We start from the raw sequence: 19,441 nt of genomic DNA on the forward strand, positions 1-19,441 counted from the left end.
TTTTATAAGGAGCTGGAATTAATAAATGCCCGTAAAGTAAGTCTTGAATAAGAAGAGTTATATATTGGGCAGTTTCTTATAAACTGAAATTGGTTGGTTTGTTACAATAGTTGCATGGTATGTGTTTTTTTGAAAAATATTCACATTGTCATCCGTCCGGTTATGTGTTATAACTATAACTACCTTTAGGTTATTACAAATTTTAACTGCTAGCAAAAGGTTTACAGGTATATAATAGATTTGGGAAAAAGGGCACACGAATGAGAGAAAAAGTGGTAGTGAAATAATGGAAAAACGGGGTTAAAAATATGAAAAAATGAAGGAAGTCACACTTTAACTTCCACTATTATTTGCTTAACTAAGAACCATATCGGGCTCCAAACAAAAATTGAAACCTCCTCCCCCACCCCACCCACACATTTGCTAGCCATCTTCATGACAACACTCCCCCATTCCCATCCCCAACCCCCACCACCACCACCACCACCACCACCCTTACACTTTACGCGAAACTGGAAATTGAGTAAAATTTGATTTCTCTGACTTTTTTCCTCTTGTCATATTTGAACCACAGCAAATAAAAATGTCAATAAATCTTGCATTTATTGCTGCTGTTCAAAAAAGACACAACCATAAGTTTTATTTACTATTAATAAAGTAATAATTCATACAACAATAAGTTTTTTCTATCCAATTCTGGCGTGCATTGCCAAAAGAGCGAGCAATTGGTAACATTGTATCACAGTTGCTATTTATTAGCATTGTGGGTAGATCTATTTCAGATAATCAAACAAAATTTTTTTTAAAAAAAAACGATCAACTTTAGTCTTATCGAAACAGAACTGGAGGGAAAGGTATGGCCGATTCAATCCAAAATTATTTGTCTGTGTTAAAAATCCTAAAAGAACGGCTTGTGAATGAAACTCAACGCCTCATATTATATTTAAAACCGCGTAAATAACTTAATTCCGATCTGCGGAACAAAAATCCCGTTTCAATTCTAACTTTTCACCCATAATTGGACTAATACTTTTCTCGTTTCAGATATCGAGGTGGCTATTCTTAGTATATCGAGAAGTGCGTGAACAACCCGAATATCGAATACCCTCTCATCAGAAGATAAAGTTATTCATCCGATCTGCACAAGAAATGACGCAATTTTTCCATCCGGTTTATGTTGACTTTCTTCGTCTTATTCTGATAAATTTTATAACCCTTTGTTCAGTTTGAGGGAAAACAAACCCAAATGTGTTCATTTATGCTATTACGTAGCCGACGTTACTGATGGTTACTTTTATTAACAGCCTTGGTTATAATTTATAACTTGGATTACACTAGCTGGCCAATAGATCAATTTTGGCCAGCCCTGGTTATTTTTCAAAAACCCACCTGAGATCGGGTATTTACAAGCCCATTGCCATATTTTTATTGTTGTTGTTTACGTAAGTTGTTTGTTTACTTTTGTTACTGCTACTACCAGCGAGGAAGAGAAATAGACGAAAAAATTGTGAAAATGAGGCAAAGAATTTGTTCTTTACTGATTAGATTACCCATTTTGGTTCTAATACTGATGTTGGGGTTTCTACGAGAGGTCAAAGGTCAATTCAACGTTCCCGTGACTAGTAAGTGAATTTTTTCCAAATTGTTCTTCGTTCTTTTTGGAACCTCTCATTCAATGCACACGTTCGACCTTTATTATATTTTATCAATTGAGATTTTCATGGCCCGTTAGAATAATAGTTAGAAATAACGTTCTTAAGATGATACACTTGAGTTAGAGCATTGTAGAAAATGAGCGCTCATGATTAGCATTCTTAGAAGCAGCTCGACTATTGTTCGAATAAGTGCACCTATGATTCAGATTAGCGCGACAAAAGTTATTGTCCGCACTGTGTTTTTATCTTCATTACCTGCGTCTACCAGTACCAAAACAAAAACTAGTTCCAAAGAATTTGACTGGCACTTCCTCTCGTCTTTTGACGCCCAATGTGAAAAGTGCTTAAATGAGGTGTAAGTGGTTTCCACCCGGCAATTAGATGGAAAATACTTCCACAAAAATGTGATTATAGCTACGTTTGGCGGTAAGGTCATTTCACAAAAAATCTTAATCTTTTAAGACTACTAAAATGAGGGATTATACTGCAATTAATCTGCCGCACGACTATTTGACGGCGGAAAACAGATTCCACTTTTCAATTTCGGGTTTCAAATTGAAAAACATTCACTGAAATTTCCATTCAGAGCGCCGCCTTTTCATTCTCGAAGTTTGTATGTATTAAGATAAAAATCATATGTGGTTACAAAAGAGAGTAAATTTGGTACCGTTAGAGGCTAGTGACGTTCTGGGACCCCACCCACGCCCCACCCCCCTCCAGACATAAAATTGTCGTATACTTCGTTTATAACCTTACCTCTAGCTCGTTGCAATCTGCATCCGAAATTGTATCTCACTAAGAAGCAAATAAAAAAGCAATTGATATTATCAATATTGCTCTGTCAACTGTTTTCTCCCTTTTAGCTTTTTTACCCCTTGTTTTTAGCTAGGTTGAACCCCAGACTGATTAACGTCTTCAATGAGTTCTTTATTAGAGCTACGATGATCAAATAGTTTTCCTCAACCTATATGAAATGACTAGAACCAAATTTTGACTCGTGACACGTCGAGAATTAGAGTAAGAAAAAACGTTCACGGTTTTTTCTCGTTGGTTTCGATTACGAAAGGAATAAGCCACCATTTGCATTAGTCTTGCTTCAGGTATTCTCAAAATTAAAAGAGAAAGGCAAGCAAGCCCAAATAAGTCGGCGAATTTCTCTTTCGGAAGGCAAAAAGAGTTTAATGTAAAAAGATGGCACTGATATACAAGTTACGGTCCCATCTGCCATCTGTTGCTTTTTAACCAAGCATGTATCTTACAGTTCAAAAGCTTTATAACGGAAAAAGGAAGAAGCTTGTATTAAAGAAAATGTCTGAAACAACAAAAAATTCAACACATTGCAATCGTCTTTTTTGCATTTTTTTCAAAAATGAGAGTAAATTTTAAATAGAAGATATTTTTCAAAAAACACAAGAACTGAAGAATTGGTTTCCAATTTGATGAGGAGTGCGAACACAGATGCAGAATTGTCTATAGCGCAAACAGAAATCGCTAACAGTAATTACAGAGTTTACAGTGAACAGTATTTACAGAGAATTTTTAAAGAGTATTCAACCTAAAAGCAAAAATCAGTTTCGCTTTTAAATTCTCGTGCTCGACCTGAATTTTAAAAAGTTTGTGTGTGTGTGTTTATGTAGGCAATGATAATATTTAAAAAGTTTATAAAAAAATAATATTATAGTAATAAAAACATTAATAATAATAATAATAATAATAATAATAATAATAATAATAATAATAATAATAATAATAATAATAATAATAATAATAATAATACTAATAATAATAATAATAATAATAATAATAATAATAATAATAATAATAATAATAATAAAAATAATAATAATAGTAATAACAATAACAATAATAAATGTAATAATAATAATTATTATTATAAAAACAAAAATATTAGTAATATTAATAATAATAATAATAATAATAATAATAATTATAATAATAATAATTATTATAAAATAAGAATATAGTAATAATAATGAAAATAATAATAATAATAATAATAATAATAATAATAATGATAATAATAATAATAATAATAATAATAATAATAGTAATAATTGTAATAATAATAATAATTATAAAAATAGAATAATAGTAATAATAATAATAATATTAATAATAATAATAATAATAATAATAAAAATAAAAGTAAAAAATAACAATAATAATAATAATAATAATAATAATAATAATAATAATAACAAAAGTAATAATAATAATACTAATAATAATAATAATAATAATAATAATAATAATAATAATAATAATAATAGTAATAATAATAATAATAATAATAATAATAATAATAATAATAATAATAATAATAATAATAATAATAATAATAATAATAATAATAATAATAATAATAATAATAATAATAATAATAATAATAATAATAATAATAATAATAATAATAATAATAATAATAATAATAATAATAATAATAATAATAATAATAATAATAATAGTAATAATATTAATAATAATAATAATAATAATAATAATAATAATAATAATAATAATAATAATAATAATAATAATAATAATAATAATAATAATAATAATAATAATAATAATAATAATAATAATAGTAAAATAGTAATTAAAAATTCGATCAAAACAAAGTTACAGCCCATTTGGCAGACCCATGTTAGTGGAAAAAAATTCCCAATGAAAAACGTTTCTAAAAAAGAGTTCAATCCTTGAAGGTAACCTTCTACTTGCATCCCTCTATTTGCTACACCTTGCCAAAAATTTGAAACTGACATTGACTGCTGTTTGCTGAACAGTTAGAAAGAATATTTAGGTGAGACAATTTTTTTTCAAATCTGGCTGCTCTGTTAAATCATTACCTTGCACGTTTTCAAAAAGTTTGTCTGGCTTTAATAAAGAATTTTTTGCTTGATCTTGTCATTCATAGATTGTTGACCAATTATCTGAGGCATCCATAGAAGTTCAACCCATTAGGATCTTGTTAAGTAGAATGAGGTCGTTAAAAATCTGAAAATAACTAACTGGCATTCAGCAATAGCGAATCAGAACATATTTATTAATTGATCATAATAATTAAAAAACAATAATTTTTTAAAAATAATTAATGATTTTAATTAACTATGATTAATTAATATTTTTAATTGATAAAATTTGATTAATAATATTTTATTAATAATAGTTAATTTATTTATTTATAATAATAAAACTAATAATTGAAAATCATTCAATGTCTTTCAAAAGTGATAAAAAATATCTTATATGTCAGTTTTGGAAGGCAGTGAATGCAATTGGATAGAAAATGTTACACTGGTGCAGTGTTTACCATCAAAGAGGATATATTTGCCAACTTTCGCTAAATTATGTACCGGAAATTAATGACAAGACACCTTAAGTGGTAACAAAATTGATCATGATATGCCAATTGCCAGTTTTAAAACTCATGTACACATAATATGAATTTCATACTGAATTTTGACTGCATAATGACGCATAAAGACGCTATCATTACATCATTGCTTAAAAACACAGGGAAGTAAATTGCAATACATGAAAACATACACTTTGCTGGCAATAAGTCTGAACAGGTTACTTAGGCTTTGGAAACCGTGACAGGAAGTGTGAGCAGAGGTCATCTAAGTCCTAGATACTGTGACTAGATGTCACCTATAGGTATGACACTCTAAGCAAAGAATTCTGGGCTGGACTGATTGAGCAAAATGTTATTTAAGTCACGATCAGTCTCATTAAAGGGACCGGTAGGTCTTTTCATAGATAACAAGAGCCTGGGTCGTAACACTAGCTGTTTACCAGCATAACCAAACATTAATCTTTAAATGTTTTCGCTGGAAAAAATTGATTAATAGCAGCATATGGGAAAGCCTGATGGCGGACCTTTAAGTTCCATTACTTAACAATATGTCGATTGAATTGCATTTAGATTTAATGAAGCTGATCGATTTTCTTGATACGTCGTCTGAATTTTCTGATACTAACTATAATTAATTGTTGTACATTACCATTCCCATTTGTCGTTCATTATCTTTTGGAGTAGAACTCAAATGGGGATAATGTTGTTTGTCACTAATATACTGCTTTAGATGAAAAGGCGTACATCTTGTCTGGTCCTCAGAGGTGGGAGGGGACAGTGAACAAATTAGTGTCTCTCAGCTGTGAGGTGTTCATCCCCAAGTCCACTTTACAGGATGTGCCAGAGCTACAGTGGATGTACAGTGCTCCTGGACAGGACAAGTTCTACGAAGTCAAACAGAGCGCCAACAGGAACAACAGGTTCGGTCATTTTAGTTTTCGGGCACAAAAAATGCACTTCTTTGTTGAAAAGCATACCACATTCGCACATTCGTGTTTTGTTGGTTAATCTAAAAAGGTCGACTGCAATTCCGTCGCATGTAATTTTGAACGTACGACGCACCCTCGTGCGTTCACCTTTGGTCTGAACATACTTGATTACGTTAGGAACCTGAACCGGGGTTTTCATGCGCCTAAAAACAGAACACAACGAAAAGAAGTCCCCTGCAATATGAATTACAGATTAAGATGACATAATGCAGATATGCGTCTATACATATTAAGAATCTTACGAAATTTTTTTCTTGAATTAAATTTTAAGTGATAAATTTAAAAAGTTTCTCGAAAACTTATTAAGGTTTCACAAAGAGCTTAGTAGGCAAGTTTTAGGTGAAAAACAGTTAACTTAATTTACTACACAGTTTTTCAAGTGTAAAATAAAATTATCTGAACATATTTTGTCACCATTAGTCCATAAGAGCGTCCAAAAACGTATGCACTGACAACATTACATTGACATCAGCGGTTTGCGTGTTCGTGTTCAAACTTTCGATCGTTTTTCGATGTTTCCCGATAGTGCAGTTTTGAATGCACGACGCCCCCTCGTGCGTTCTTCTTTGGTTTGGACATACTTGATTTCGACCTGATACCTCAACATGTGGGTCCATGCCTGTGAAACTAGATAAGTTTTTTGTAGTAGTGCAAGAGTCTGACTAACTTGTGAATATTTAAGGGTGACAATATTTACTTCGTCCTACAATGACGCAACACAGACAAAGAAGTCCCGTCTAGAGTTCCAGAGAGTGCAAACTGGCAATGCGGGGGAGTACAAGTGCACAATTGGGGGAGGCATCACTTATGGGGGAGCAGAGAGCGAGGTTGCACTCATCAGAATCAGTGAGTATATCTAACTAACCATTCTGGGTAACACCAATAATGGGCAAGTCTCATGGCAATTTTTAAAACATTTCATTTTTACTTTTTTAAATGACTGCTGTATATTAAATCAAAGATCTTCACAACTACAAGTAATTTCGCACGTGATCTTCTGCAGCCATAAGTAACAAAAAGAACTCATTACTCCCAATACAAGGCATGACTTCATCGTAAGACTTAACAAGGAGGCTCGGTAATGAGCGTTTGCACATAAAATTCTGACCTCGCTCATCACATTTTTGGCATAATTGTCTATCAAATGAGGAACAGATAAAACAACCCCAAAAATTAAAGGATTTTTCAAAAAATTTGTGTATGGACAAGAAAATCGCTTCCAACGCAAATAATCCGGTGGATTAAAGATGCCGAACTAGATTGATGCGTTCTGCCATTATTAAGAAAGCGAGGCTAGACGAAATACAAAATCAAACAACAACAACAAACATTAATTACAACCAAATATTTATGTCCATTGAAAAAACTTAATAGCCAAGTCAAGATAGCGTCAGCTAAAAACGAAATTAAAGAAAATAAATTGTAATTAATTGAAAAGGGATTTTACCAGTCCATATTAAGGCTCGGTAATACTTAGACAAAAGAACAAAATCACAAATGATAAAAAAAAAGTTTTTAAAAACAATTTATTTCAAAAAGAAAGAAAACCCATTAGATATCAACTGAAAACATCCAAAGGTTTTACAATTACCTATGCCTCTAGTGCCTCTATAGAAGTGCTTTAAGAATTGTCACTATTCGTTTTATGCGGTTAGAAAAAAAACAAATAGAGGCATCAAACAAAAATTCAATTAAAACTTGCGAGAAAACACTGTCGAAGCCGTAAAGAGATATTTTGCCTCTCAAATTATGTTTGATTGCGCGTTTTTTTGATAAACCCAAAGATGTGGTATGTGACTTTCCATTAATGAAAATAGGAAAAAATACACAAAAAAGAGGAAAAGTTAAAAATTACTTTTGTATTTTTCGAAAACAATGATTTTCAAAGACATGAAAACCATCAGCTACAGAACAAAATCGTTAAATAGGTACGTTTATTTGTCCAAAGAAAGCGCTTGAGAACTTGATGCTTCAGAATTTGTCTTGGGTCTACAATAAAACGTCAAACATAGACAAAAATCAAAAATTAGTTAAATTTTTTGTGAAAAACCGGTGTCGAAGCCATTAAATTCATGACGAATTCCTTAATAACATAAGATTTTGTACACTTAAACCACCCCCTGACGACAATTTGGTCATATGTGAACTTTCATTAACGAGACAAGGTAACAAAGAGAAAAAGTACAGTGTTTTGAAAACAATTGTTTTTAAGGTCATGAAAGCCATGAGCTATCATTTCAAATCAGAACAAAGGCTCCTTTATTCCTCCGTGAAAACCAATGAGATCTGTAACTATCAAGAAAATTTCATACGACTAAAAAGTCAAAGCAAAACAATAGTTAAAGACGAATGAAAAAAAATAATTTCTTCGAGAAAGAGGTGTCGAAGCCGTAAAAACCATAATCTATGCCTCTAACGAATTTAATATGTTCTTTTTATCCTTAGTTTCTATGCCCAAAACGTAATATTTAAACTGGCAATAATGTGATTTTGTGGTAAAGTGAGGAAAATGATGTGAAAAATTGGCTTACGCCTAAAAATGAAAAAAGGGTGATATATAGTGGTATCCAAGCCAGAAAACAGTAACTTAACGCGTAAAACCGCAAAAATGATTAAATCTCAAATTGGTAACAGAACGAGGAAGAAGAAACATTTTTTCTTTGCTGACATTAAGCTACAAATTGACCAAACAAAGGAAAAAATTTTGGCAAAGTTCGGTAAGCCATTGTTAATTTAAAAGTCAAAAATTTTTAAAACTAAAACGACCGAAATTGCTAGAGTAAAGAAACTAGATACATTAATTTGGAACTGCCTAGGAAGCTATTTGAACCTATCAACAGTGAGCTTTGGTTTGAACTGTTCTGTTCTTTAATTAACAAAGAAAAGATCGAATTCTTTCTTCAAATTAAATCGATTGACTGACTACACTCCGAATTTTTTTGGATTGTAACTGAGCAAGATTGGACCAAAACCAGCCTTGCTATTGCTGCTTGTCCATTGAAAACATTCAATTGTATTGAAATTTACAGATCTAGATAATTTGTTAGTTGAAAGTTCAAAAATGAATGCTGCGTTCCTAATAATCATAGAGTAAAATTAGAAGAAAAGAGCGACATTTTTTTTCCAGAATACTCTCATTGGAGAAAGAAATAGGAACAGCTCTATTTCTAGGTAACAAAGATTGTTTTTGTTGTTTTTAGCCGTGTACTTCCGCTAAATATAATCAAAGTGGACTAAAGGCTTATTTTGGGCAGTTTTCATTGAAGAGGCTGAATTTTGAAATATTAGGTTTTGTTGACCACAAAATAGTCAACAAAACTTTTTGTTTGCTAAAATAAAATCAACAGTACTATTGTTATAAAATTTTGCATGTTTTCGCACAAAATTCACGAAATTTAAGACAAAAATTCCGAAAAAGTGAACAAAAACAAGGCAAATTGGACAAATCTTCACAAAAACTTAAACCACGATAGCTCGCTCAAGAAAATGAAAGTCAAAAAATGTTTTTTAGTCCATATTCTACGCTAGACGGGCTTTTTAATGATACCATTCACAACTCTCTACGATGAATATGTCGATCGGTCAAGATTTTCTGAACAAAAAAACCCATTTGTGCATATACATTACGACGCAGAGGTACTCCCAAATCGTCACGGGCAGATATGCCCGATGCATGTATATCGTGTTTGTTTTTACTATGTTAATACTTTGAAAATGAAGCATTATTGCAGAAAATAGCTACTTTAGCAGAAAGTTGCAAAATGGAAGCGAAATTAAATCCTGTGTTCGCAAAAATGTGCTAATCCTAGCCGCGAAACACAAGTACAAACTTTATAACCTATTTTTTGCACGATTTGTATCACGCATCTGCTCCATTTATGTATCAATTTTTCGCGCGCAATATAGCTCGATTTCTCATATAATCCGCAATTAAGCCGAACTTAATTACTACTTATTTAATTAAGACTAACTTATTACTACTAGTAGTACTTTATTACTACTTTATTACTACTTATAGTACTTTAGTACTACTTATTACTACTTGTTAGTTCTATTTTTTACTACTAATTAAAATTGGCCAGTCCCACATTGATAAAAAAAACCTTTGATATGTGAAGGTATTTTCGGAAAAAAAATCAGTTTTTGTGGTTGCATGTATTTAAAGCACTTTAAAGCTTTGAAAGCTTCAATTAAATCTTTATTAAAGTGCTTATTGAATGATCAAAATGCGAGCAAATAATAAATACCTAAATTGAGCGAAAACGTGATACAAGATTTGTTACCTACCTTTCGCATCGAATGTTATTTGATTTCGCAAAATTGGTGGAACCCCCTTTTGCGAAAAGTAAGATACAAAGGATGTCTCCTAATTTCGTTTGTTGTATGTGTCTAATTTTCGAGCCACTTTTACTTAGGCGGAAATTTTGGGGTATACCTCTGCGGCGTAATGTAGTTCCTCCCACCTCAAGAGGGTCGAAACAATATGTGAATTTGGTCAAGAGATGGAAGTATTTCAGTAATTTGAAGCCTAAAATAGAAGATTCTTGACCTGTACTATTATATAGGCATACGGCCAGGTTTTGTTTGCAACTACAGTGCCCAAAATGGGCTATTTAAAAAATTAAACTAGCCGAATAAACTGCAGCAGTTTGAAATCAAACTTTGTATTGAAAATGGAACGTACATTTGTGCTGCAAACTTTATTTTTAAAAAAATCTAGAGCTCCGAATTTGGCAATTTTGAATTCCGAAATGATCACGTGATAACCTAAGCCCAAGAAAAATATCCACAGAGAAACTTACGAGGATGAAGAACAGCGATTCTCAATGAAATTTGTTACAGGAGAGTGGAACGCTCGAGTGGAACAGTTGGTTTTCAAGCGAGAGAGAAAAATTTAGTTTTCTAGCGAGTTCTTCGCGAAAGAACTTAGTTTCGTAGATGCAGTGAGTGAAACTGCTGAGTTAGTTGAAATTGTTGACTGAGAGGATTATAAGTTTTTGGCCAACAACAGAGCTATTGGTAGGCATAATTTATTAGCGTTATCTCAGTTAAAAATGCAATTGAATGAGTTTTGGATACTTGCGGATAGATTGATTGAATTGATTTGACTTAGAGTGGATTATTAATAAGTTTTTTGAGAAAAACTAATCTTGGATTGTTGAAGTTATTCAATTATATATTTCTGGCCATAAATTTACTGGTTTCTGTTTTTATAAATTTTGATTATCAATACCTTTATCCTTTGTTCGTTTTTCAGCAGTTGAAAGAGCAACTTTCATGGCGACAGAATAGAACACTCCCTACCAGCAGACGAAGAACCAAATAACTCTTTCGGAATTTTGATAGCGTTTCGTGTGCTAGCTAGTCCCCAGTTAGAGGCCTTGTAACAGGCGTTAAATCAAATTCAACAAGACAAAATACCAAATGCCATTATTTCTAATGTATCATAGAACACAATTTTTTTTAGATGATTCTCCCTGCCGTTAAAAATATTAGAACAAGTTTGATCGTAATCAAGCTTCAATCACACTTTCTTTCTATCAAATAATCAATTTATTGCTTGTAAATTTGGGTCATTGGCTCTCTAAAAATTGGTTTTAATATATGGCATCCGAAAAACGAATATGATAAAACATGCTTGCTATATCACATGCTTGATTGTTATCGGATTAATGAATGAAAAATCTTTTATGGACTTTAATGAAATGGACTTAATTCAATTTTGTTTTTTGGCCTATTGCGTACAATAACATCGGCTAGAGTGTCATGTAACCAATCAATAACATAAAATGGCAAAACCTTCGTTTATTAACGAGTGATCAAATTGTGCTGCGCTTTAAATTAAAATGCTTTAAGAACATTGTCTATTTTTCTATTTTTCACGATAACACTTGACCCTCTATCAGGCTTTCATTTATTTTGAAGTACTCATAGTAAAAAAACCAGTGAAATAAAAGCTGATTCATCTTAGGTAAAAAGAAAATTCGGTGTTGATTTTTCTACTAAACGAATTACTCAAATATCTTATGAATAATTTGGTGTTATCATTGTTCTCCCCTAATTTAAATAGATCTTTACCATCTCTTCCGTAATCTAAAAAGATCTAATTCGTTTCTTCATTAATCTAAATGGAACTTGAGATATTTCTACTGGATAGAAATTGTTTCAAGCTTTTCATTTTTTTGTTTTTTTACTGCTTGCTCCTACGGGAAACAATTGATTCTAATTAGTAACTATACATTTCGAACAAACAATTACTACTGACCCTAAATAATCCTGCATCAAAATAAAGAAGTATGAACATACAATTCATTACTTTAGCTCTCGTAATCTCTCACACAAGCCCACAATCCTACGGCCAGAATCCCCGATCATCCATTTGGTCACCAGAAACTTTTTCCCTTTCTGACCGGTACTTGACCTTGTTAATTTATGCTATGAATCTACTGACCAAATAGATTGAAATATTGCATTTTAAGTTTTCATTCTGACTGATAATTTGCTCGTTGCTGAAACGCGCACAGCAACCTTTTCCACTTAATTCATGCATACTTTTAAATAAAAACACAGCAAGATAAAACGTGAACAAAATCTCGATGTATTCGACGTAAAATCGATTCACGCCCCCTCTTAGTTTAAAAGCATTTCTGTTAAATAATTGCTCTTCCTAAGTTGTACTTTAAATAATTGCCGCTTTAAAGAAATGAAATTTTCCTCAGTTATCAAATCGAATTGCAAGAATGTGTTGCATAATATTGAGGAAAAAAAATAAGTATTCCATTTTGACCTTTACTGTGCCTCTTTTAACTGAAAACCTTACCTAAATAGAACCAACTCTACATTGGGAAAGCAGCAAAAATAGAACGCAGTGGTCAGTTGTATGGTCAATTATGTGTTTTTGTCACTTTTGACGGGTAGAAAGACTAACTAATTCCTGAATTCCTCTGTGTGCCCTTTTCAACAAAAGGGCACGGAAGCTAGGATTAAATGTGACAGGTCATTCTTCATCCCCCAATCAAAGAGCGAGTGGAAATGCCTTTGTCTTGAAAAGGTCGCAAAAATTTTTTAAAATGTATGAAGCGGAATGATGTCTTGGTTAAAAGCTGTAACTTTAAACCTTACCATATTTACAACCACTTCGAGCACGCAAAAAAAATAATTGACTAATTGAGCTTCACAAAAAGGAAAACAAATCTATAAGCCATAATAAATAATCATATTTTGTAATTAAAAAAATAAATAATTTCGAAAAAGAGAACTTCTATGATAAAATTTCTATCGTGGGATGTATAACTATTAGGCTCAGATTAAAGAAAAAACTAAATGGTCGTATTTTTCATTTTTGATTTCTCCGCATGATTCGGGAACTGGTCAGCCTTCGTGTGACCAGTTTTATATTCCCGAATCATGTACAGAAATCAAAAATGAAAATTACGACCATTTACTTTTTTCCTTAATCATGTTATGATCATGAAACAATTTCTTATGCAATGTAAAAGCATGAATTGTACGTTTTGGGGACTTCTGAAGAGGCATCTTCGATTTAATTGTTTGCAAATTTCATAGAAAAGTACGCCGGCATTTTAATTCCTGATCACAGCTTCTTACCGCGATTTCTTCTGATGCATGACGCAATTTACCGTATTTATATCCAGCGTAGATAAATTACCGCCAACGAGTAGTATATTATCTAAAACTCGATTAGTCTAAAATAATTTTCGTAGCTCTTAGGTATATCACCATTTCTTTTTTTGACCGAAGCAAATTGCCCCCACCCCATTTTTTAAGATCAAGCGACCAAAGCAACAAACAACTAAACAGCTCGAACAAAACTTTTTGTTCAGTTAGGTAGGTGGCTACAGATTAAAAAAAGAGATGTTTTCGAAAAAAAAACGAGTTTTTCCCTTTTACAACAAATCGGGGCATTTTTCTTTTGAGGGTAAGATTTTGACAAGAGATGTCAAATTTTTTAAAAGTTATTTCTTCTATTATGGTGGTTAATCAATATTTTGATACGCTTTCCAATAAAATATTCCTGGCTGATGAAAAGATTTTTCCAGACACAAAAATCATTTGTATTAACTTTTAGGAAATAAAAGAGAAAAGAAATTCTAAGTTTCAGCGCAGCACTGAACATCAAAGTTTTTTAGGCTGTAAGTCCTTAAAAAACTCAAAACAAAGCATTTATCTTAAAACTTACATATAAAAAAGTGTTCGATGAAAAGTGAAATCAAAGATACAATAAAACGAAAGAACGAAGATAAATATATTTATAGTGTAAAATTAAAAATGAAGAAAAAGACAACTCAATACAGTGAAAAAGAATACTTTCCAAAAATCAAAACAATCAGAACTACGAACTGCTGTAAATAAAAACAAAAGTGGACGCATTGTATTAGTTTCAAAAACTCTAATTTTTCATTTTAGGTTTTCTTAGATCTTTGCATAATCTTGGGGTGATCGTGGTTTGGTTTTTCAAGTTATTGAGGTTACTATGACTCCGAAAATAGTGCTGGTAATAGAGGTCTTTATGCGGTTATGTTTCGAGTTACTTGTTTTGTTTTTATTGAATCTGCTTCTCAAAGGCACAAATTCTGTTTCGAGATCTTTAGGGCTTAGAAGGCGTTTGGAGTTTGTTTGATTTTTTAGGAAAACAAATAAATTTAAACAAATAAATTTTAGCGTTTTCAAAGGAATACAAATAATTTTATTTTAAGTCCTTTTCGTTTAAGCAAAAGAAAACAAAAAAAAACTTTTTGTTTTCACAATTTGTTTTTTCAGTGAAAATTTTTTGTATTATCTGGCAAGTTCGCTTTGAGCTAAAATTGTGTGTTTTTCTTCATAAAGTTCTTAGTCTCTGAAAAAATTATTTAACCATACTTTTTGTAGACCTTTTAATATCAGCCATTTTCTGTACAAATCTTGTGAGCGATTGTAAGAAAATCATCTCACCTTGGCTAAGGATTCAAAAAAAAAGTTCTATTGTTTTGCGTTGAGAATGCGATGTTGAATTATGAATTGTTGCATTGCTGCGAAGCAAGCAAGCATATCACATCTTATTTCATTAGCTGCGCCAACTTGCGCATCATTTGCATCTAAATAGTTGAATCTAATTCTATTATTGGTCATCAATTAATGACGGGGAAAAGTGTTGGTCCCATTTTTGATCCCACATGAACAGATAAAAGCAAATATAATCAGTTGTGAACCAAAATTAAAATTATTAGATTCGTCCGAAAAAAAATGTGCCTGACAGCCAACAGACATCGCACAGTTTTATGCGATAAAACTGCATATGTTTTTGTTATTGTACTTTATTATCTTGCATGTCAGATATACCCCTTTTTTTAAATTTCAACCTCTTGTAAAAAATAGCGGGATATTTTTAAAGGGAAAAAAGTAGTACATTGTTTTGTGTTCATTCAGTCCCTGAGATGATGATCTACCCCAGTGTAGTGAATATGGAGTTGAACAAGCCTTTCACAATCACCTGTAATCTGTCTGTGAACCCTTCTCAACTGTATGACTCACCAGAAATGGCCATAAATCAGAGAGGACAGACTGTCAGGTATGAACAAACTAACCAATAATTCAACATTGAAAAGTTAGGTTTCAATATCAGCTGTATCTAAATCATCACTTCCTGAGATCAGCAATTTCATATAATCACTGTACTTTTTTCAACAAAAACATAAAAAGGGAAAAATTTTCTCTCATGCAAGAACAAACCACACCTTTTGAGAAATGCCGCATTAAAAGTTTCCGCTGAATATCCCGTAACGAACACCCGGATAAGCACTTTTCAGTATTGATTTACACATTGTTCCCAGAAAAAAGGGGGTTTGAGATATTTCCAGTAAAGTAAAAAGTACGACTTTCTCTGAATAATCTGGGGTGGATTATTCTCCCAAAAACCTTCGCATTGTGTACAAGGGTGGATTTTGTATGAGGGAGAAAGGAAAAGTTATTTAGCCCAGTTTTATAGGTTGATAAAAGAGGTAAGACTGTAAGAAAAGGGCTGCAGGAACTCCTTCTGAGGAACTCCTTCTGTCGCCGACTCAAGATCAAAATGAAAGAGAAAAAGATTCACCCTACACTGTGGTTACTCTTGTCATGTCATTTTTAGACCTGCGCTGAGATGGTCAATGACCAATGAACGAGGAATTGACCCTGATAACGTGGCGAGAGTAGAAAAAGTGTATGACGATTATGCATTTGATCCACAGACAAAGCCTGACCTCAACATCGTGTTAGTTTTGATTATTGTAATTGAATTTGGTGGCACCCCCCAGCAAAGAAAAAAACATAATAAGAAAAGCTGTGAATCACAATCAGAAGATTTGAATGAGAAACTAGGTACTGATCGACCTGACCAATTGACCATTACGAGCAAACACAAAAACATAGTTTCATAGATTGAAAGAAAAATAAAAATAGAAGCATTTTAGTTGGTATCAATGTCTTCGAAATCTTAAGTGCATTTATACAATCTAACAAATAATGTTGTATCGTACTCAAAAAACTTCCTCCAACTAATTTCTTCAAAACCAAAAGTCTCTTGCCGAATGTAAATAACAGTATAACAACTAGCGAGCCGACAAGCAGCAATCTAGTTGGACAAGTAGCGCACAAACAGACACATTTTTTTTTAAAATGTGGAAACACTAGCGAAAATTTACTAAATATTTTCTCAACTTTTGACAAGTAGTTACAAAACCTAAGTGCCACTAACAGTCAGGTTCCTTGAAAAAGGAGAAATAGATCGAAAACATGAAAAAAAAACCAATTTTTTCCTCAAAAAACAAACACGTAAAAAGTAAGCTTCTACTTGAAGTTTAAAAACTTGACAAACACAAATTTCGGACTTTTTCTTAACAGACCTCAATGAAGTGAATAACTGCATAATTTGTAGTTCAGATTTTAATAAAAAAAGATTTTGCACAGCTAATTTGGATCTTCCTATCAATTTCAGCGCTTTAAGCACCTAAAAGACAACCAAAACCAGCTCAAGACCACTGTCGAAACCTAATGCCTCCTATTTATTAAGTGTATAACCTGTTTTGAAGGATCAAAAACCATGAAGATTTACTGTACAATTCTCACAAAAAGACAGAGCACGTCCAGAGCAATTATCTGGATTTTAAAAAAAATGGCGCGGACTAGATTAGTTCCCTGCTATATTTGGTAGAGCATTGAATTGAACTATCGGAGAGCTAATAGAGAGTAGATTAGGTTCTATAAAAACTTTTCCCGAGCTTTGGAGAATTTTTCACCTTTAGAGATAATGTTGGATTGGAAACTGAAAAATCAAATCTCTAAAACTAAACCATCGCATTGAAGAATCAAATCTCTAAACTGTCTTCAAAAACACACGTTAATGATTTTATACAAATGAGGTAATTATTTAAGAGTTTTGCTATTAAATGGATCTTTCGACTCTCGACGGAGAAGATAATTTAAATTTTTGTTAATAGGAAAAACATTATGACAATCAAATGAACTCGATTATAACAGATCAATTCGAATTTTTCGAAACTTATAGGACTGAGATACAACTCTAATTTTTCTACTCTTTCATAGTTTGTTTGTAATCTTGTGATTTTTTACTGGCAAAAAATTAATTTTATTGTCTTCTGATCGGACTCAAAACATATGTAAATCATATATGTCTGATTATATATATATATATATATATATATATATATATATATATATGTATATATATATATACTCTTGTATAATATATATATACATATATATATTACAAGAGTTTACATATATATATATATATATATATATATATATATATATACATATATATATATATTTATATATATATATATATATATATATATATATATATTCTGCTATATAAAAAATGCTATATTTATATATATATATATATATATATATATATATATATATATATGTATATATGTATGCATATGTTTATATATATATATATATGAGTCCTCAAAATCTAAACTGAAATTATGGAATCTTCGGCTTAAAGCCGTGCCATAATCATGAAAGAAAAAAGCAATTCTGCTTGATATGCAATTCAAGCAAGCCGAGGCTGTCACAAACAGGCAATTGGAAAAAATCAGAAATTATCAATAATCCAAAAGCCATCTAAAAAGACATCCAAAACCAGCTCAGGAAGTCTGTTGAAACCTTATGCTGGTGTTTAGCTTCAAATCCTGTTTTAAAAGCTCAAAACGTTGATGATTGTCTGTACAATCATCACAAAAATACAGAGCGCCACTACAATTCACTTTTCTTGATTTTGAAAAAAGTGTGGCTTAAATTAGTTCTCTGCTACAATAGGTAGACAGTGAATTGAACTCTTGGAAAGCCATTAGTGAGTATATTAGGTTCTATAAAAGTGCGGTTCTCACTATTTTCGCAGACATTTTGACCTTTAGAAATTACGTCTGGTTCAGCACTGAATTTAGAATCTCTTAGATGTTTTCAGGTATCGTTGTCAGTTTGATGGTGCGTTGGATATTAGTTGAAAACTCATTTATGGGAAAGACACTTGGTAGCCTTTAGGCAGAAATTCTTAAATAAATGTTTCTAGAATTGAAACGAATACAAAAAAAAACCTTTCCGCCTGATAGTGGAATGTAGTCAGTTCACAATATCAATTAATTCCGCATTAGTTTTTAAAATCATCAAAAAAAGTGTCCCGAGTTTTCGGAATTTTGTACGATGTAGGTCAACTACAAATTCCCTAAAGTTTTTAAGTGTTTTTCGAGCCAGTGCTTCTAAATTGTATCACTTAAAATTACTGAAAAGTTATTTCTAAACATTCAGCATTAGTTACAAGATACTTTTTGGAAATCAAATTCAATGGCCATGATCAAACTGAGTAGAAAGAAGGAAATTCAAACATTGAAAAGAAATGGTTCACTTTGCGCATATACTTTTAATAACTAGTTTGTATGTAGAGATTACTGTTGCTGATACTTTGATTGTTAAAGTCGTAGACTCCACTACTCTGCAATTCAGGAAATAATCGCGACGGGCTTTGGCCGTGGATGACTCCAAAAACTCTTTTTAGCTAGTTGAATTTTCGCTTCAGAACTCATAGCTAATTTCTTTGTATTTCCAATTTTTATTCTCTCTGCCATTGCATTGAATAATCAGATCTCTAATATGTCTACAAAAACAAAAATTTATAGATTTAATTCAAATGATGGATGAAGTAAGATGTTAGCTATTAAATATATCATTCGACTTTCGGCTGAGGATGTAAGTCAAAATATTTTTAATTGAAAAAGTGATATGTGAATCAATTGAAATCGATTATGACCATTTCATTTCATTTTTTGTAAACTCTATAAGATTCTTTGAAGTTATAGTCTTCGAAAAGTTGTTTGTAATCTTGTTATTTCGTTATTGGCAAAAAACTTAAA

General features: G+C 31.6%; 1 protein-coding gene across 1 annotated transcript; it reads left to right on the forward strand.

Moving 5' to 3' along the window:
• Positions 1-573: 573 nt before the first annotated feature.
• On the forward strand, positions 574-16,438 carry LOC142349122 (uncharacterized). The gene is made up of 6 exons (XM_075400535.1): positions 574-854; positions 1,045-1,622; positions 5,765-5,954; positions 6,706-6,869; positions 15,450-15,591; positions 16,150-16,438. Exons 2-6 carry the CDS (start codon positions 1,514-1,516, stop codon positions 16,436-16,438), a joined length of 894 nt encoding a protein of 297 aa, XP_075256650.1. The 5' UTR covers positions 574-854; positions 1,045-1,513.
• The last annotated feature ends 3,003 nt before the right edge of the window (positions 16,439-19,441 follow it).

Source organism: Convolutriloba macropyga, chromosome 11 (assembly GCF_964194025.1).
Source record: "Convolutriloba macropyga chromosome 11, txConMacr16.3, whole genome shotgun sequence".
In the NCBI taxonomy this organism is placed as follows: Eukaryota; Metazoa; Xenacoelomorpha; order Acoela; family Convolutidae; genus Convolutriloba; species Convolutriloba macropyga.

Bases quoted from the DNA above. Each gene is read 5' to 3' on its own strand.
- LOC142349122 (XM_075400535.1), top strand. From the start codon at position 1,514: ATGAGGCAAAGAATTTGTTCTTTACTGATTAGATTACCCATTTTGGTT. The intron at 5,955-6,705 runs GTTCGGTCATTT...TGAATATTTAAG, and splicing joins AGCGCCAACAGGAACAACAG to GGTGACAATATTTACTTCGT. The intron at 15,592-16,149 runs GTATGAACAAAC...TGTCATTTTTAG, and splicing joins CAGAGAGGACAGACTGTCAG to ACCTGCGCTGAGATGGTCAA.